The 21,347-nt window shown below is 34.6% G+C and overlaps 4 protein-coding genes across 4 annotated transcripts; 2 read left to right on the top strand and 2 right to left on the bottom strand.

The window, feature by feature from the left end:
- Positions 1–2,641: 2,641 nt before the first annotated feature.
- On the bottom strand, positions 2,642–4,157 carry LOC125865981 (E3 ubiquitin-protein ligase SGR9, amyloplastic-like). The gene is made up of 2 exons (XM_049546261.1): positions 3,538–4,157; positions 2,642–3,183 (listed from the first exon to the last, which is right to left on the bottom strand). Exons 1-2 carry the CDS (start codon positions 4,101–4,103, stop codon positions 2,862–2,864), a joined length of 888 nt encoding a protein of 295 aa, XP_049402218.1. The 5' UTR covers positions 4,104–4,157; the 3' UTR covers positions 2,642–2,861.
- Positions 4,158–6,722: 2,565 nt separating this feature from the next.
- Positions 6,723–9,376, top strand: LOC125865988 (dirigent protein 17-like). Its single transcript, XM_049546266.1, has 2 exons — positions 6,723–6,821; positions 8,507–9,376. Exon 2 carries the CDS (start codon positions 8,531–8,533, stop codon positions 9,017–9,019), a length of 489 nt encoding a protein of 162 aa, XP_049402223.1. The 5' UTR covers positions 6,723–6,821; positions 8,507–8,530; the 3' UTR covers positions 9,020–9,376.
- A 2,925-nt stretch (positions 9,377–12,301) lies between these two features.
- On the top strand, positions 12,302–12,889 carry LOC125865985 (uncharacterized). Its single transcript, XM_049546264.1, has one exon. It carries the CDS (start codon positions 12,302–12,304, stop codon positions 12,887–12,889), a length of 588 nt encoding a protein of 195 aa, XP_049402221.1.
- Positions 12,890–18,622: 5,733 nt separating this feature from the next.
- Positions 18,623–20,056, bottom strand: LOC125864252 (uncharacterized). Its single transcript, XM_049544159.1, has 2 exons — positions 19,097–20,056; positions 18,623–19,033 (listed from the first exon to the last, which is right to left on the bottom strand). The coding sequence occupies exons 1-2, from the start codon at positions 20,054–20,056 to the stop codon at positions 18,623–18,625; spliced, it is 1,371 nt and encodes a 456-aa protein (XP_049400116.1).
- Between the last annotated feature and the right edge of the window lie 1,291 nt (positions 20,057–21,347).

The following is a 21,347-nucleotide window of genomic DNA, read 5'->3' as shown; positions in this document are numbered from 1 at the left end:
AAGCAAATCCCTCAATCCCGTCATCATCTCTTCTCCATTCTCAATAATCAAGATCTCATCCATGATGGAAAATTCATTTGCTAGAGAAACCCATTACACTATCTATCAAATTTATTTTCAAATTTACACTAAATAAGCTGAAAATATAAAACCTTTACACATAAACATGTCACAAAAACTCTTTATCAATCAATCATCACATATCAAAATTAAAGCCTCAATACTACAACACATAAGAAAATTTCAACAAGATCATTTAGAGCTCAAATCAGATGTCATACTAAGAAACTCATTACACAATTGGAAGAAAAAAAAAAGAAATGGAGAAATGACCAGAAGCCATTGGAAAGCTCTTTGAAACACTCATCCCCTTTCCCTTTCCTACAAATTTAACAAACTCTTCAACTTCATCTTATGCATATTATTGCTACTGAACTACAGAAGCCATTGTAGGATAGAAGCCCTAAAATATGAGGTTTACTAAATAGAAGTAGAGGTGTACGTCATAGATGTTTTAGATGGGCTTTTCGATTTTGTCGTCCCACTCTCGAATTATTTGTGTGTGCTTACAATGTATATTTGTAGAAGAAGAGGGTGAGTATGTAATGAATTGAATAAGCACTTGAGCAAGCGGATCTGAAGTTGGAAACTAGAAGAAACGATATTTTTTTGTTTGGAAGAAGAAGAGGAAACTGAAGTTTAGTATTTGATTAGATGATGATGTTCTTCATACTAATTACGTCGCTGTCACTAGCGGCAAAGGTGCCATAGAATTGATCGAGAATTTGGGAGATTTTGATTTGGGTATATTATTAGGATGTTAGTAAGTGGGTGGGTATAGAATATTTGGGTGGGTTTTTCATTAATTCGGGTGGGTTCTTTATTTTTGGGCTAAAATCGGGTAGAGGCATAGGATGACGCCACGTGTCCATCCGTTAGTGTGAAGGATATAAGTGCTCCACTTTTTGGACGGCAGGGGCTCTAGTGTCTCAATAGTATAACGAAGGGTATTCGTATACCATTTTTGAAAGTTCGGGGATATATTTGTCCTTTTTCCCTTAAAAAAAAGTGTACTATGTGTGTTTGTCTGATAACTTGAGTTATTGCCACCCCATCTTTTATTAAGATGAAGTAAGCTCAATCTTCATATCAATAATATTAAGCTGAATCAATAAAAACCTTAAATATGGTTAGATAAACATTTATGATATATACATATTCTTATATATACATCTTGACCCAAAAAGAAATTTCTTAATCTACTTTATAAAAAAAACAAGTTCATATGAACCTTTGCCTTTTACAAAGATTTAAAAGATTATGGATACGAGAAAGTTACTTCAATAATGATCGAATATTATATTACGATTGAAAAATTATAAAAAGTGATAGACAGTTATATTTTCTCCTATAAACATAAGACAGCATATTATACAAACTTTTCTCATCTGCTTTGAAAATTTCACCATATAAAACTTACTAAAGAAAAAGTCCATAAGGAAAAATCATACGCAAGAACTTCCTACTAGAAAAATATAACTATTGATCTAGCATCTAAATTTTTGATTGACGATATAAAATTGCATATATGATATTTGATGTGAATCTTATAATAACCTAAATTAAATTAATATCAATACACATATAGTAATCACTAGTATACCTATTCTAGACGATTTATATCCACTAAAAATTATGTTTAATTAAATATCATTACACAGATTAAAATGAATATCTAGCGTATATCTAAACACATAAGCTCAGCCACAAAGCAAAAGAGTCAACGAAGTACGTTATCAAGAACGAGTGATTCCCATTGCTTTACCTCTATTAATATATTACACATTTTCCATGTTAATCCATTATATTTATTCCTTTTCATCTAATATTCAACGTTATTAGTAATTGGATTCGCAGTATATTTATATATATGTAATAATTTTTTAAATATAAAATATATATAAGATCTATTCATCAAAAAGCTTTTGAATTCGTTTGAATCTATAAGATAATAATCCATTGATGTGCTCTTAGAGACGCAATTAGAATAAATTCTATAAGTTCAATCTCTGATGTTTTATTAATTAATAGTCTATAGTTTTAAACTGAAAAAGATTAAAATTGCCTTTTTTACTATCCAACAATGAACATTTTTTCCCTTCCGTTAAGAATTTGCACAAATTTAAATCCTCGTCGTAATAAAAGCGGAAGCATTTATAATATCCTTAATGGACTAATAATCCACAGTTAAATTCCTACTAAATCCAGATTAATCCTAACTATTCGCATTTAAACCAATTAAACTCCCAAATTCACATATAATGATAAACTTCAGCATATATTATATATATTCATTACAAAATATAATTTTTATTTTATATATACAATATAATTTTTCATCTAAATCCGCTACTACAAGATCTTTATAAACCAAAGAGTGAGCCTACTTCGGACCTCAACATCCTGCTGCTCATGATGTTTCAAGTCCAGTAGGCTCTGCCTTAACCTATCCTCAGACACCCAGCCCTCACCAATCTGCTGACATTGATAAATGTTCCGCCACGAAATAAGCTTTTTGAAATACCATAGATGCGAAAGTGGCTAAAGAAGGCTGAAACAGAAAACCTGTGCTTACGCGCTTGCGATTCGTGTCGTGCTTTCGGTCTAAGTCCACAACTCATGATTGACTAAGACAAAACATGTATATCTATGCATTTGCCACGTGTTCTAAGTGGAAAAAAGAGTACTCCACTTGTAACAATAAATTTTGTACAGATATTTTTTTGGATTATTGATAAGCTGAAAAAGATAGCTACTACAATTTAATCCACTAATTTAATTTTCTGGCTGCAATTAATTAACTACGTGGCACCACCACTAATCTTAGCCAGAACATCCCACAACCGTTGGATCTCAGCAAAAACATCATCTGACGGTAACTGAAACCGACAACATGGACAAGTGTTTGTCTTCTTCAACCAAGGCAATATACATTTCCAATGGTAAAAATGATCACATGGTAATTTACAAACATCTCTCCCTAATTTCATGTCTTCTTTACATATCACACATTGATCATCTCCACTACCGTTAGATGACGGTAACGACACCACCACCGCCACGGATGCCGCTAACTTCTTCTTGTCTTTACGCTCATCAGTATCAATGACGGAGTCAGAAATTCTAACAAATGAAAAAATATTAGGATTTTGAACGTGTTGTGTTACTCAAAGATTCTTTTTAATTATGTCAAGGAGTACAACATTTTACGTGTGACAAGTAAATTTTTTTTTCCTCCGTCTTAATTTATACTGTATGACATATTTTTCTTCTTGGTCAACATTAAAAAGAATAACATATATTTACATTCTTTAACAATTTAACTTTAAAAGGTTAATTTCACCGTACAAAAATATCAATCTATGAGTTGTTTTAGACCATAAAATTCTTTTTTAAAATTTATGTTCAGTCAAGCAACATCATATAAATTGATACAATGAACGTATATATATATTGATGGGGAGAGAATGTTTTTACCCATAGCTCCGCCCCTGGTCACCACCATCGCAAGCCATGACATTAACAAAATTCTTGCACTTAGCCACTAGCTCAATGAACTTGATTATCACTTCACTACTACAACTTTCAATACCGGATAGTTTCAACATGTCCTTAGCCATATAGTCACGAAGAATATTGCGCCAACACGATAGTGGGGCGTTGTGCAACCCCCCAGGCTCATGTTGGCGCAATTCACATAGTAGTAAGAGCATCAAAACCGCATCCACATCCCGAAGACTCATGGTAGTGATTGATGGTGATGGTAGTAGAATCGTGTTTTTCTCCATGAAGCAGGCTAAAATCGCGAGTTTAGACAAGAGGTGGCGGGCGATGAGGAGGGATTTACGGTGGAGGGAGAGGGAGTTGAGGTGGTGGAGAGTGAGGGAGAAGAGGGTGGGAGAAGAGAGGAGAGAGAAAATACGGTGGCAGTTGTGGTGGTGGAGGGAGGAGAAGTGGTGGGTGAATTTTGTGAGTTGAAGAGGGGTTAAGGCAGAAAGAACTTCCATGACTATGGCTTCTAAGGATTTTTGATGTTCCATCATTTTTATGGGATCATGTGCATTATTGGTGGTAAAAGGAACTGAGTTTTTGGTGAAAGTGTGGGGTTTTAATATAGGGTGTGTGTTTGACTAAATCATGCATGACAATTTAACTCTCTCTGTCCCAATTTATATGATATAATTTAACTCAATACAAAATTTAAGAAAGAATTAAATTTGTAATTTAAAATAAATCATAAACGTTTATGTAGCTATATTCATTAAGGATAACATAGACATTTTAGAATTAAAGAAAATATTTGGGACTTTTGATAGGTTTTCAAATATATTATTGAACATTTTTGGTCTTTTAATGTATTTAAAAAGTGAACAAGTTTAAGTTTTCATTAGATATAGATGCTAACAAATTTTATTTTCTTATTAAATTTAGGGAACAGCGCGTTGGAAAAAGATTTATTTACCAAAAATACTAAAAAAGTATCATCAAATCTTAAAAATAGCAACAAAACAAATTGCATTAGACCAAAAACAACCACTATAAGAAAAGTTGTATAACAAAATTATGGCCACATATGAAAGAGACACGAGAGGAGGAAAAACAAGACAACTGTAGTTCAAGACTATATAATGGTACATTTGAAAATGAAATTAATCAAGTTGTATAAATTGAAATTGCGTAAAAAGATTAATCTATAGTCCTATAAATTTTCGATTAAATTTGAATCACGCACTATAATAAATTTTCGACTAGATTCAAATCACGCACTTCAATATAGGATGACGCTCCAAATAAAATTTTCTCCATATCTAAAGCTCAAATCTAAGATTTTTGATTAAGAATAAATCATTTCCATCACGTCATACCTGTAATTATATGTGTGTGGGACAATATAATGTGTTAGTGGGACATATAGGGATGTGAGTTTGGTTGAGTAGAATGGAATGGAGTGGCTAGGAATATAATGTCCACAAGCTAGTGTCTTGTTTAAACAACTTCAACAATACGATCCTTTATTATCACGAACAAATTACATATTTGATCGATCCATTAAAATAATTATATTTACTAATTAAGTATAATATAAAAATATATTTTATGTATATTATACATTAATATATAAAAATTACATATTTTCTCATTATAATTTTGATGAATGATTATTTTTGTGTTATTTTTTTATTTTTATTATCATTATCCTGTTAACAATAAGGTGTAAAAGAACAAGCAGAAGAGTATAAAATGTATTTCCCCACTCTTGGAATATAATGACAATATCATAGAGATGATAATAATTTGAGCGGAAATCATAGTCAAAATATAGCTTTAATTATTTGATAAAGAAATAAATCAATGTCATTGCTATATGAACTAGTACTTTTAATGTCCATACAAACAAATTTATAATTTATTAGATGTACTATATGTAACATTTCAATGAAAATACCTAGTTTAGGAAATTTACAGAAGTTTTTTTTCTTGTAAAAACGGATCTCTTTCAACTATAACTTGAATTTCATTTCAATAGAAATAATTACAAGACAAATAATTTTTTGATTTTCACAATATAATTTAATATTCTCTAGAAGATGAAAGCAGGGGCTGAACTAGGTGGGGTTCATGAGTTCGGACGAACCCAATAGCTTTTCCGTAGATTTTATATTTTTACTAGAAAATTAAGTAATAACGTGTGTAGTCCTAACTAAATTGATTGACAACTCAATGTTAAAGAAGTGAAAGGAAATTTAGAACCTCCAAACTTCTAATACTGGTTCCGCCTCTGAACTCACTCATGCAAGGTATGTATTTTTGTACATAGCTAATCCAATCATCTATTTTTTTCATTAGAAACATTAGGAAAATAACCTTATATAATCCCTACACCTATAATGGTATATTTACATGATATATCAGTAAAGTTTCAGGAGGACGGTCAACTAATATAGGTCAATAACAATATAATGAACACCTTTTATGGATGGATTTGCCCCAATAACAAAATTTTAAACATTTCTTACACATAAGGAAGTACTTTCAAACTTCAACAAGCTAAGGAAAAATATATTCTCCAATATTTTCTTGCATCATTTTCATACCGAATAAATAAGTAGTGTGCCTGACATATTATGAGAGTACTTTGCTATACATCTATTAAGATATATCTAACTTTTTATCGTCGTTATGAAAAAGTACCAAATAAATCATAAGAAGTACACTTGTTACCCTAGATTATTTATAGAATTACATTAATACATTTTCAGTTTAATCTCGTATATCATAATTTCTTATTTACATGATTATGACCTATAAATTATAACCGATAACAAGAACTAAATAATTGAAGTAGTAACAATGTATTCTAAATATAGTTATTCATAAATATTTATCAATTTAAAAAAATTAAGAGAGAATTAATTATTTCCTTTTTTTTTTATTAAATAATTATTTCATTTCAATTTGTCCTTGTCATAAATTATTCTAAAATTAAGACAATTAAAGATTAAAAAAAATCACTTTTACACTAATTACTGAAATTAATTAATTATCCATTTTCATTTTCATCCATAAAAAATGATTTAACAATAAATTTTTAGCCATATTTGCCTTTTTAACATAAGACCGCAAATTGACTGGATAAAGTTCATCTGATAAAATTCCAGAATTTGCCGGCCGTCATCGAACTCGTTCTCCGGCGTCAAAATTCAACCTTTTTCTCTCCGGCGAACTCTTTGTCCATCACTTTCCGGTTAATAATATTAATTGTGAGTTCCAATTCACGCATGATCTTCTTATTCTCTCATGAACTCGAATGCCCTAAACCCCTTCCCCTGTCAATTTTATTAACTGGCACGACGAATTGTTAATTTACTTCAATTGCTTTTTGTGCGATTAACGGTTTCAAATTAGTACTAACCTTTCAGTTTAGTGATCTAATCCTATTTCTTAATCCGCCTTTTTTTGGTATTAGTGTATGAACATTTCTGCGGAAAATGTTTATCTGCTATGTTGTGCTTTGTTTTATAGTACTAAACTTCCAATTAATTAAACTAGCATTAGCACTAATCTCGTAGTTTCTGCCCACTCGGTTTCTGATTTCTGTTAATACATATTGTTCTTTGCTTCAGTTATCACATTATTTTGATGTTGGTATTGTGCCTTTTTTGAATGCTATGTAATGATTTCCGTTATTATTTGTTATGTCTGCTTTGCGTCTATATGCTATTTTTAACATTGCTTTGTTATGAGTTACTTGAGCCGAAGGTCTGCTTACATCCTCCCCTTCTCAGACCCCACCTTACTCCGTGTATATTTTTGTTGTTGTAAAGATTATCTTTTAGTACAGAGTGAACTTGATGGTAAAATTTAGTAGTAACTAATACTACGAATATTTTTGTCGATGAGTTTAGCTTTCCTGTGAATAGCTGCAATGTTACACATCTTGCCGACTTTGATAGTGTTGTTTCTTTAGTTTATTCTCTTCTTTTGGTAAAGATACAATGTAAAATGTGGAATGAGGTAGAGTTATTGATTTTCTTTTCGCTTATTGTGTCGCTTTGGTAGTTCAGAGTTACCTATGAATAACTTAATCGTTCAATGTTATAGTGCCTTTTACGATTTTCCCTTTATATAGTCTGCAAGTGCATTGATAACGTGGATTTCTGGAACCCCTAGCACTAATAATAATATTTTTGTCGATGAGTTTAGCTCTCTAGTGAATAGCTGCAATGTTGCATATCCTGTCGACTTTGATGGTGTTGTTTCTTTCAGTTTTTCTCTTCTTTTGGTAAAGATACAATGTAAAATGTGGAATGAAGTAGTTTTATTGATTTTCTTTTCACTTACTGCGTGGCTTTGGTAGTTTAGGATTTCCTTAAATTTGCAAATAAATAAGAATGATAAAGAGAGAAAAATTCTGACCAAGCGAGTAACATATTAGCAATGTAGTTACTGCTTTAAATCTTTTTCCTTCTATATTGAGAAGGAACTGTTGTCATCAGTATTACTATTGTTTTTTTACATACAAACAGGTAGCAAGTGTCCAATGTCTGCATAATCTTATTCATATTTTTATAAAAAATATACAAGAAATTATTTTCTTAGCAATTAATCCGCAAGGTAAATGAAGAGTGTTATGGTTTTATATTTTGTTTCCTCATGCCGTTAGACTTCTTCATTTATTGTCAACTAGTCGTATACTTGCTAAAGCTGCTCTGAATCTAGCAGTCATAATAGTGTTTTGAAATGGCATGTTTGCTGTTAACAGGCTATTGGTTAATTGAATTATCTTCTCTGTTTTCCTCTAGTTTTTCTTTGAAAAGGATCTGAATTGCGATTATCAAGTGTTGCGATTATTCTTTCCGTATTTATTGATGTTTCGGTTTAATTTTTTATTATTTGTTAGTGCTAAGCTCCATTGTATAACAGAAACTTGGTCGTCTACTCATAGGGCTGATTGGAAGGACTGCTGTAAATGGATTTTCCGTGCAAAGAAAGTGATGTGGAGGAGTTTTTAGCACCTGGAGTATTTGAGATACCTGGAGAGCCAGCTGTTGTTATTAATGGATTGCCTCCTGTTTCTTCAAATGCTGACGTCAATTTTCCCTGTCCAATAGTTACTGATGCAGAATCACATAAGAATTCTAGTTTTGGCCAATGGCTTGTAGGAAGAGAAGTTCGCAAGTTGTTTGGGGACCAGTATTACTATGGGAAAGTTATTGAATTTGATGGGGAAGTTGGTTGGTTCAGGGTGAAGTATGAAGATGGTGACATCGAAGATCTGGAGTGGCGTGAGTTGGAACAAGCCCTTCAGCCTTTGGACATTACTATTCCATTGATAACAGTAGCCACAAAGGTCAATAAGAGAAAGCAGAGATCCATTCAAGAATTCGGGGGTATAACTAGAAATCAAGGTATAAAAGATGAAAAAGACATGGTGAAGAAAAACGTCGTTTTTATGTAGAACTCTGGGCATGTCAAACATGGCATGGCGTACTTTAGCTCATTATCCAGCTTCATGAGCAAGCCATGAGAAAGACATCTTGTGGAGAACGGTAGGTTAGATGTAGTCTGGTGAGTTGAATCTCTATAGTTTTATCGACCAGTTTATTAGTCATTAGTCCAAAGACATCATTTTTTCAATTTTATTTAAGTTCTCATTCTAAGTAGTTGTGTAAAAATACTTAGTCGGTGTCATAGGATCCAAAAAAAATTAACTTTTTCTTTTTTTGAAATATGTTGTTGACTTCTTGTAATATAAGATGGAGTTAGCGCTTGATTTTACTTTTTGTAAAAAATATTTGGAATAATTTTTATGCTTGATTGTACTTAATACAAGTGAGAAGTGAAGTGAGTTATGAGTTCTCTAAGTGCAGCTTTATTGGAATCTAATTCATAATTCATATGGTTTTAGTGAATCCATCGAAAAAAGGATTGCACTATTTTCTATCACATGAATATTAACTACAATCATGTTCAATGTCTTTTACTATTAAGGAAATAGTGATTTGTAAATTGTTTATGTAGCTTTTAAAATAGTGAACTTATTGTTATTAATTAATACATAATAAAAAAAAATCACATCATCTATGCATATAGAATATATATTCTTATAGTGACTCATTTCAATCTAAAACAAACAAAAATTTATTCGCAAAAAGAGAACTAGGCGCGATGGTTTTTTCCCCCTCCAAAACTGATTTGATTGCCACTGAAATCTGATTACATATGAAGAAGGAGGGCTAGGATTAGCATTCTATAGAAGATGTATACATATGACGGAAACCAAAAAAGTTAGCCCAAAACAGTGGCAAAGGGAAAGCTTCAAGGAGGCTCATATTGGAGCCTTCCCGATTTTCTGATCTTGACTCTAAATGATGGGAATTGCCATCTATAGGTAGTTAGCAAACATTTGATGGCTGTTGGTAAGTCTCTATACTGTGTATATACCTTAGTTACATTAGTATTATGGCTCATAGAAGCCAGTTTGTCCGCTATTTTGTTAGCTTTTCTAAAGCAGTGCCTAGTAATCACTCCATGGTCTACTAATAGTATCTTGATCTCCTGCAGTACCTCTTCCTGCATTCTCTAAGGTACCTTCCAAGAGTCATTTATACAATATTGAAGGAGTAGTGAGTAAGCTTCTCCAATTATCCGGAATAAACAAGTTTGTAAAGGCGGACTTGGTTAGAGGCTCGATGGGTTTGCTAAGATGCAACTCATTGGAAACAAATAAAAAAAATGGAATTGGATTTAGTAAATTCGTTAATATGAAGCTACTATCAAAACTTAACGGCAAGTTTTATATAGACTAGTGTGGTTAGGCCGACTATGTGTATGGGGGTGGACCAGTGGAGTGTTGGTCAATTAAAAACTCTCATACTCAGATGATGAGAGTTGTAAAAATGAGGATGCTGAAGTGGCTATGTGAGCATATTAGGAGAGATAAGATTAAGAATAAAGATATATAAGACAAGGTGATCAGAGAGAATGTGCTGGACAAGCTAAAGAAAGCGAGATTGATATGGTTCAAGCATGTGAAGAGGAGATACACAAAAGGTCTAGTGAGGAGGTGTGGAAATTTGACAATGATGGATTTAAGGAGAGGTAGAGGTCGGCCGAAGAAGTATTGTGATGGGGTGATTAAATAGGACATGAGAAATTTTTAGCTTATCGAAAAATGACCTTAGGTAGGAGATTGTAGAGATTGAAAATTAGGATGAAAGGTCAGTAGCTAGTTGAGTTTACTCTTGCTTTAGAGTATTTGATTAGTCTTATTTACTTGTGTATCTTATTTTTTAACATGCTTTGATATGCATTGCTTAAATCGATGTAACCTCTCTACCTTCTTGAAATAGGGGTGGGGTTTAAGTACACTAGTGACTAGACCCTCCTGAACCTCACATGTTGATTACAATTGTTATGTTAGTGTTATCGATGCTATTGAATTCATCGAAAAATTAAGAAATCCTACTTTATGTAGATTGTTTACGTATAAACCACACGAATTTTAACTACAACCATGTTAAATATCTTATATTATATTTAGGAAAAATAGTAATCTATAATCTTATAAGTAGAGCATAAAAACCATCATATAAGTTCACACAAAAAATTAGATATACCAAGTCTTGTAATTTGAATTTGAATATATCTTTTTTGGAGGGAGGAAACATTAATATTTTTACTGAGGAGATTAGATTTGACTAATTTAGAAGATTATTAAAATCTATTTCATCTCTTAATTAATATTCCTTTTTAAGCCCTTTTAACTTCTATAAATCAAACACACATTGTGTTTCACCATTCATGTTCTTTCAGTCAACATCTTCTTCCTCCTTTTTACCTTGAAATGAACAAAACTCTCCCTTCTTCTTCCTACATTCATCTTTGAAGCATCGATATAAATCATACCATCCATTAACAAGTTACTAGAGGTGAGATTTCTCATTATTTTCTTTGTTTTTCACCTTTGTTCATCGCGTTTAAAGTTTTATCATGTGTTGAAGATCGATGAGGATGATTCTTCATATATGTATTTAAGGGTTCAGTATTTGGCCCATCATAATTTTGTGTGTTCACTTTGATTAAGTTGGAGATTAAGAATCTGATTGGAATAATTTTTGTTGTTTAAAATCTCCCAACAAGTTATCCCAAATATTTTTCCACATATAATCAACCATTTTGTTAAAATATCACGGAAACCATTATTTGTTTTAGTTGTTGGATTGAAAATTAAATATTCATTCATATTTAATAAAATTTTCCTAATATATAAATACATGATATTTTACCTAAAAATATCTAAAAAGATTTAATTCCATCTCATCTCTTTCAGTATATTTTGTTTAGAATTGACTGATATTTTGTCTTTAATTACCAGGATTGAATCAAAGTCTTTATTGAATTTTATCATTTTTTCAGTTCTACTTAAAAGTTTCTACTAGTACTCCAAAATATTTGTTTTTACACCAAAATCTCGGTCAAACACATATTTATAACAAATTAAATATTTTTCTTTTTAGATAAAGAAAAGTTTGACCTTTCAGAAGGTTGGTCACACATGCTTTAATTGTTCGCTCGCTTGTTCTTCTCGAGTAAATTGGTATATTTTTTTATGCTTCGACTAAGAAATGGACACTAATAGATATTAAAACTATATTTTTAAGCTGATTTTCAACTTTTCTTTTGTTTATTTTATCAGGACATATAGAAAACAAAGATGACAAAAAACACATCTGATGACATGCCGGACAAGGAAGTCAATCGTGCAGCAAAGATTCTAATGCAAATATCCAACAACAGATCCTGCACATTCAATCTTGGCGAAAGGTCAGAGGAATCAAGAGCTATGAATAGTCTCGAAACGATTCAACCCTGTAGCGAGGAAATAAGAGCTTGTTTCCGTAGAGAAGAAGCTCTAAGGTACACACAACCTAACAAGGCTTTCTCATATACAGCTGTTGACGGAAAGAAGTCTGTTGTTGCTCCGCTAAAAAGGCGTGGAGGCAAACTATTCAAAAGGATTTGTCATTATGATATTCTTAAGAGGAATAGACCACCTTTTTTCACACTCCATTGTTTGGTAAGAGATGCAGCGGCTAGATTGCCTGGAGGAGTTGGGACTAGAGATGATGTTTGTGTTTTGGCAAGGGACTCACAATTCATCGTTGAGGACATCTCCGATTCACAACTTAGCAAAGCAGTAAGGGGAGGGTTGGACCGTCTGCACTATGAAGACGATCCGTGTGTAAAATATGAGAGGGAAAGGCATCGGTGGACTTATCTACATGGAGATAGAAAGGTAGAAGATTTTGAAGATGATTCGACATAAACTCGGAAATGAATTTTGTAAACTAAAGATTTAAAGACTTTCAGCTCTAAATTTTAATCATGTCTCTGTATTGCTGCATCTTTCTGGATATTTTTATGTTTAATATAAATATCATTAGTGCAAAAAAAGATGTGCTTGTTGATTTACTAATGCTTGTTAGTTCCTAAAATCAAAACTTGAGAATTCACTAACTTCCTCAAATGGCCACTCAGGTTGATACATGTTTTGATATGCTTTATTTGAGTCGAGGGTCTATCAGAAATAATATCTCTACCTTCAAAAGTTAGGGGAAAGCTGCGTACACACCAACCTCACTAGATCCTACATGTCTGGCCCACCAAGTTGATTCCTGGGATCCCCTTCCATGTCTGGTTTTCGGTTCAAAAAGATGGGTTTTTTTTTCGGTTGAAGTTTTTTTTGTAGGAGATAAGATTTATGTTGAGTGATTTTATTGATATAAATGTGAGATAAATGGATTTACTACACAATTTCATCAACTTGTGACGATTTAAGAAATTTACCCCATGGCTAGTGAATTTTCGTTTTGAGCTATCTTTTGCTGTTTCGCATGACCTTTACCACTATATAAACACTAGTCGAATCAAGCTCTGAGTACAGAGTTAGCAGCACCTGAAGCACTAATTTTCCTGGTTCATAAAGAAACAGGACAATGGAGTCACTCTGGACTCGTAAAATTTTGCAAAACTTGTATAGTTTTTGTCAGAACCTTAGTTTTTGCGAAGCAGCTATTGGAATAATGGTTGAGCTTAAGCTCCCCTTAGCTTTGTAATTTTATTCATCAATATAGAGGTTTCACCATCATACAGTCATAATTTTTTTTTTAAAAAATGGGGTCATGAATGATGCCTATTCCAATAGAAACAAGTTTGCGCTCTCAGCTAAAAACAGTTTTTAGCGTCAATTAATATGTACATCAACAAAGAGTGCTAAACCCTTTGCCAACATTAGTTAATTGTCATTGATCCAATGTTGCTATAGTCTTTTGTGGCATTTACAAAGAGGGCTAAAATGTAATTCTTCCTCCTCCTCCTTTTTACCATGAAATGAACAAAACTCTCTCTTCTTCTTCCTACATTCAGCTTTGAAGCATCGATATAAATCATACCATCCATTAACAAGTTACTAGAGGTGAGATTTCTCATTATTTTCTTTGTTTTTCACTTTTGTTCGTCGCGTTTAAAGTTTTATCATGTGTTGAAGATCGATGATGATGATTCTTCATATATGTATTTAAGGGTTCAGTATTTATCCCATCCTAATTTTGTGTGTTCACTTTGATTAAGAATCTGATTGGAATTAATAATTTTTGTTGTTTAAACTCTCCCAACGAGTTATCCCAAATATTTTTCCACATATAATCAACCATTTTGTTAATATATCATGGAAACCGTTATTTGTTTTAGTTGTTGGATTGAAAATTAAATATTCATGCATATTTAATAAAATTTCCTAATATATAAATACATGATATTTTACCTAAAAATAGCTAAAATTTACTTCCATTTCATCTCTATCAGTATATTTTGTTTAGAATTGACTGATTTTTAGTCTTTACTGGGATTGAATCAAAGTCTTTATTGAATTTCATCATTTTTTCAGTTCTACTTAAAAGTTTCTACTAGTACTCCAAAATATTTGTTTTTACACCAAAATCTCGGTCAAACACATATTTATAACAAATTAAATATTTTTCTTTTTAGATAAAGAAAAGTTTGACCTTTCAAAAGGTTGGTCAAACATGCTTTAACTTTTCGCTGCTTTTAAAAAAATAAATTATAATTACATCCATGATTGGATGTACATTGTATATCTTCCAGCAAAAAGTTACACACTTTTCGCTCGCTTCTTCTCCTCAAGTACATTGGCATATTTTTTTATGCTTCGACTAAGAAATTGAGGTGCATTGAGAAGTTGGACACTGATAGATATTACAATTATATTTTTAAATTAAGCTGATTTTCAATTTTACTTTTGTTTATTTTATTAGGACATATATAGAAAATAAAGATGACAAAAAACACATCTAATGATATGCCGGACAAGGAAATCAATTGGGCTGCAAAGATTCTAATGCAAATAGCCAACAACAGATCATGCACGTTATTCAATATTGGCGAATTGTCAGAGGAATCAAGAGCATTGAATAGTCTTTAAACGATTCACCCTTGTAGCAAGGAAATAAGAGTTTGTTTCCGTAGAGAAGAAGCTCTAAGGTACACACAACCTGTGAGAAGGCTTTCTCATATACAACTGTTGACGGAAAGAAGTCTGTTGTTGCACTGCTAAAAAGGCGTGGAGTCTAACTATTCAAAAGGATTTGTCATTATGATAGTCTTAAGAGGAATAGACCGCCTTTTATCACTCTCAATTGTTTGGTAAGTGTTAGTTCGAAGCTGATATGAAGTTTTGACGATTTAACAAACTTATCGATCTAACAAGGAACCGTATCCTTGTTATTAGGACTGCTGACAGGGAAAATAAGGAATAAACTTAGTGGGAGGAATATTTGTGTGTAATCATCAAAAAAGGGGAAAATGTTATATTCTAGGTGTTTTGATGATCCTCACAAATGTAGGGACCTGATCCCTGACAGAGTGCTCTCGTCTAGATACAAATGGAGTACATATGTAAAGTTGTCATGTCAGGAGGTATGTGAAAAATGCAGTGTCTTACACCAATAGGAAGAGTGGACGAGATTATATGTTTCAGTGTCTCACAAATGCAGGGACCTGGTCCCAGGTAGAGTTCTCTCGTCCAGATCTATAATGGGGTACAGTTGTAAAACTGTCGTGTCAGAGGTTGGTGAGGCGTCAGCGTACTACACCAATCAAAATGGACGAGGGTGTTTGTCCAACGGGTAATAACTCTTTATGGTTGATATTTTCTACATGACAAACACCATATTAAATTCATTCATCTTAAGAAGGAAGTTAGCCAACAAGCCTTTTCAAGAACCCACAAAGAAGTTTGCAAGGGACCTGGTCCCTGCAAGACTGCGATATGAAAAGGTGACAAGACAGCTGTCAGAAAAGCTGCCACTTCTGATGTGGTAGGTGCACAACTATTCTAAACAACAGGCCTTCAGTCAATAGCATTGTTTCAATGAGTTTGTGTTGATTTATATTATCTCTTTCCAAAATACACAAACTCAAGATTTGGCAAACTAAATTTGGATTTTCTCTCAAAATTCGTAAGCTTGAAAAGAAGGCCATCTTCAAGGAAGAACAATGCTCAACTCAACAAAGGGACCTGATAGAGTGAAGAAGAGTCTTTGTTGTACTTAAGAGCTTTGTGTCTCATGTGCTTACATTGTAAATCTGATCCTAATCTATAAAGGATTCAGATCTTGTTTCAGTTTCTAAAAGTCTAAGTCATCTAGAGTTACGTGATTTAGTGGGCAACATTATTGATCCTTAGTCAAAATCTAAATCGTCCAGAGAGTGGTGGTTTAGTGGGCGGTGTGGTATCCGCTTAGAAAATTCTATATTAATCGGTGCGGGTTAGTATAGTGGGCAATGTTGTATCTGCTCTGGCTCAGCTAAGTGATAGGAGATATTACTTAGTGTGGAGATTAGCAGGCTAATCTCATTTTGTAAACTGGCTTTTACTTTTGCTTGGAGAAGATTAGTGGAAGCAGTTTGAAAAGTCCTGTTGAAAACATGTCGTGGTTTTACTCCCTTGAGCAAGGAGGTTTCCATGTAAAGTTGCTTGTCAATCTTTACTTTCAACATGTGTTCTTTATTGTCTAATATTGTAACTGTGTTTAGGACCTGGTCCCATCGATAGTCGTGGACGCATACATTCCAACAAGTGGTATCAGAGCTTGACTTTTCTATTTGGTTNTGCATCTCAACCCTCATCTCAGCAATTTGTTGCATCAACTGTAGGATCAGTTCATTCTGATCTGCAAGGGGTGGCTGAGCCACCACGACATCAGTAAGGCCAGGTTCTTCGTTGTTATCACTCATTGCTGTTTTTCCTCTTGGGGAACTTTGGCTGGGAAAGGAATCTGTAGGCCCTTTTGATCTGGTAAAATTAGGATGATCGGCCAGTGTATCAACACAGATCAGTTCTAACTACCTGTAGAGAAAAACAACTCAAAGGCAAATCTATCAGTATTAGTTCTGGATGAATAATGCAAGATATCACATAGAAAGCAGATAAACATATAAAAGTTGCTCCGTTTGAGGACACGTTAACCCACGAGTAATAGGGACTGATTTTTTTTTGAACAAGCAGAAATTCGCTCGTTTTATTTTGGGGCTACTGACTCAGAAAGGTCAAATTGTGTTGAGCTAAGGTCTTCTTGTTGCATCTTCTGACATTTGTTAATCTGAACTCAATGTTTCCTTGTAGAATGAAAGAGGGGGAAAAGAAAATTTGGAAAAGATAGGGGCCGGGCCTTGAAAGGCTGCCTACGTATCTCCAAAGGAGAATTCAGGCCCTACGTAGTTCGAATACAAAGGAAATTTTCACTTTCATTCATTCATTTCTGGTGATTACAAGGAAAGTGAAAAACATATAATAAAACTCCTAAAAAATAGATGGTGCCTTCATCGAAACCTCTTATTCTGACTGCCGTATTAGCCACGGGGGGTAAACTCATATGCTTCGGGGGCAGTTTCCTCATTCTCTTCTTTCCACCGTCCCTTGACAGGAGGTCTATAGACAATTTCCTCACCAGTATCTTCTTCAGTAGCTTCAGGTCTAGCGCCTCTGGGATCACTGTTGGTGGCCTCTTGGCTGAAGAAATAGTGTTTTCCACGTGGCTTCTGAAGCATCACGGTTATCTCTTTGAGGGCATCTCGCTTCTTCCGCACATCAGCTGTCTCTTCATCTATAACAGCACATTTTGTCATCTTTGCTGCCAACTCCGCGTCTAGTGCCGCATTTGTTGCTCGTGCGATCGCGGTGGCAAACTCCACTTTTATTCTTTTTTCTCTAGTTTCTTGGATCTCTTGCCTGAGCCGCTGCAATTCCATCCTCAAATCCTCCTCGGTTAGCTCCATGTCGATACCCTTGCCCTTTTCCATCTTAGCGGCAATTTCACCTTTCCTGAGATGATAGAGTAGTATTTTAGGATTTGGGTAGTAGGATTTTATTTCTGGCTGAGAAACTCAAGACTCATGGAATTTTGGTCGGACATTTGGTGGTGACTTGTATTTGGCATTTTCAGAAAATTTTGACAAGGAGTGGGCTAAAATATCCTCATTCAAAGCAACGTATCATATAAACAGTTAAAGCACACAAGTAAACAGACAAATGTCCCGTCCTAAACATGCATGTGACCCTTTTGTGCCAAGGGTAGGCCTAGCGTATTTGAAAGATGTATGTGTAGAATTGAACCATTTTGTTACCCAAAGCAAATTTCGCATATAAAATGATGTTCAAGAAGCGAAAATAAGCAAGGGAAATAGGGAATAAACGAAAATCACAAAGGAAAGGCCCACGCAGGGGTCATTTGAAAAGAGTACAGAAATACAAGAAAGGCAAGCCCACGCAGGGGCAAAATAACAATAAGTACATATAGAAAAACCCACGCAGGGGTGAAATCTGCTAAGATGTTCCTGTCGGCTCCGCCTCTGATCTGCTCCTCTTGTTCTGCGCCATGAGATGTTGAAGCCTATATTGAATCATTAGCAAGTATCCTTCGCTCCGGCGACCTTTCTCTTCCCAGTCTTCGAGGCACATTCCGCTTTTCTTATCTCCAATTCATAAGTTAAGCTCTCCCAAATCGTTTCTCAAGCTTTCTAGTTCTTGAGTTACGCTTTCGAGGGCGTACTTATCCTCTTCTTGCTTTCGGAGAAATTGCTCGTGCATTTCCTGGGCTTCTCTTCTTACCTCTCTCAGTTCTATCAAAGCTTTGGACTCTTTGTCCTCTACACTGCGGTAAATGTTCGTAACTGAGAAAGAGATACCCTGTATATTGCGCTTCAACCAAGCTTTGTAAGTTTCATCATACCCCGCATTAAATCGATCTATGGCAATAGTGTCCTTGTTCATTCGCACTGCTCTTTTCCATTCTCTCAACATCTCTGAAGCCTCGGGCACTCTATCATCCCTGATGTCGAACACATAGATGCGGTAGTATGCTTCTGGAGGTGTAGTCTGTCTTTTTCCAAACTGTCTCAAGACCCGAATGGGTGCTTATGGGCGAATACCTCGAATACCTGGTAGAGGAAGCACCAGTTGTCTGTCGCCCCGTACTATGGCATCTTTCGAGATGAAACGGTCGAACATCCATTGGATGTTTTCTTCTCTCAACTCAGAGAAAATTTGAGCCCATCTTTCTCTAGTTCTTCTTTTTTCCAAGTCTGCCCAGAACAACATGTCATTCAAACTCTTAAGAGCATTATGTTCATCGAGGGTATGGAGTTCTTGGGTTCCATGTCTCTTCATCAAGTGACTCATTATCCACCATTGAAGAAGAAGGTTGCAACCCTGAAAGTAACGATGCCCCTCCTTGCATTTCCCCAAAGCCCGGTACATGTCGGAAAGGATGACAGGTGCAATAGGATAATACTTTATTTGCCCTTGGTTCAGATGCCCGTGGAAGAGAGTGTGTGCAAGCATTATTACCCGGGTATTGATACTGAGGCTCGGGCCATGTGGAAAAACCATGGTGCCTAATAGTGCAATGGTAAATGTCAAAGGTCTGATCCCGTCCCATTCTCTGAAAGTGACCCTAAATTCTTGGTTGTAATTCACATAAAAGCTCGCATCCCCGAATCTAACATAGAGATCCATGAAAGAGACGCTAGAACCTTCGGCCCAGTAAGCACAATCATTTCTTAATACGAGCCAGTTTACAATATCCTCGAGGGTAGGCTTGTTAGGAATTAGGATGTTTTCCCGCTTTCTCACCCTTCTTTCAAGCCCTGTACCGACTGTGTCTATTCCATCCCGAATTTCCTCAATTGTCGGGGTTATTTCCGTGGTTCCAAATCGGAACACCATTTTCTCGTTGTCCCAATAGCCTGTGAGGACTTCAATCAGTTCAGGCCACCCAACCATATTGATAAGTTCTGTTAGGGCTCCTATATATTTGTTGAGGACCCTTTTGTGGACCACAGTGAGGTCGTTGTACCACATCTTGAGTAGAACCGGGGCTTCCACTATCATGTCGAATTTGGGGAATCGATCCATACCTACAAAACAAAGCACGGTTAAGATTCCCTCCCCCAAATAGGCAACAATTAGGTCTCCACACATACATCTTTCAAATGTCAAACAATATGATATGTCGTTAGGTCGTGGACCTTGGACATGATTTTTGGCGGTTTTACTAATGGACTTAATACGCCTTGGGTATTAAGACGTCTTAGGCTAATGCTTAGATTTGGATTTGGTTTCGCTCTACTCTAGGTTGACTAGAATTGGTTGAGAAATGACGGTTACCCGAGTCGGACAAACAACGGGGTGAAGTGTAATAAACGACGTTAGATGACCACAAGCCAACTATTCGTTTATCACTTCCAAAAGATTTAACTTGTGTTTTTTCTGAAGGACAGCCGTGGTAAGCCACGTAACCGCCTTTTCCTAATGCAATCTATTTGCCGTTTGGCAGAATCGGGTGCCATGAATGCTACAAGTAATATAAGATACGATAATTTAAACAAGTAAACAGTTAAACACATAACCAAATAATTAATCTTAAGGTTAGAACCATTCATCTCCCCAGCAGAGTCGCCATTCTGTTTTATTTGGAAAATGTATTTTGACTGGTTTAGAGTCGCCACTTAATTTGTTAAGAAAAATCAAGAAAACTATTTATTTTCAACAGTTTAAAACAGGAATCTAGTGAAAATCTTAAAAGGGGTTCGGGGTTCCTATTAATATTCTAGGAAGGTTTTTAAGGCACCTAGAATATCCACTAATGTGGTTATCCGACAATTAATTATTTTGCTAAATTAACTGTAACTTAGTTTGAATTGCAAAATTAACTATTTAGGACCATTCTAAAGGAGAAAAAGGAAATGTTGACGTATTATCTAAGTGAGGTATTTTTGTACAATTATTTATTTATTTATTTCTTTTTCAAGTCGAGTAAAAGACGAATAATTTAGTTAAGGGATTAATTCAAATGGGTATCTTTTGGGGATTCGAATTGTTCAACCTTAGAATCAGCGGCAAACACTAACAAATAAATGAACACAATAAAGTAGAGAGGGAAAGAGAGTTAGGCCCAAATCCGGTTTCTGTCCGCCTGGGCCAGTACTTGGGCCCATTTTCGTTTTGGGCCTTTGACCCAATTTTCACCTGTCCTAAGAACTAACAAGTAATAATAAGTAAAATGGCGAGGGCTTAGGCCCAATAATAACAAAATACAATTCCGAATAAATAAAGGTGGGTTTTTGATCCAATCTTTTTCAACTCCCGATTTGCTCCGCTTTTCTTTCAATTTTGAGACCTGTNTATCTCTACCTTCAAAAGTTAG

This window comes from Solanum stenotomum, chromosome 5 (assembly GCF_019186545.1).
Source record: "Solanum stenotomum isolate F172 chromosome 5, ASM1918654v1, whole genome shotgun sequence".
Taxonomy (NCBI): Eukaryota; Viridiplantae; Streptophyta; class Magnoliopsida; order Solanales; family Solanaceae; genus Solanum; species Solanum stenotomum.
Note: the sequence above shows the minus strand (reverse complement) of the source record. Positions and strands in the feature narration are given on the sequence as shown.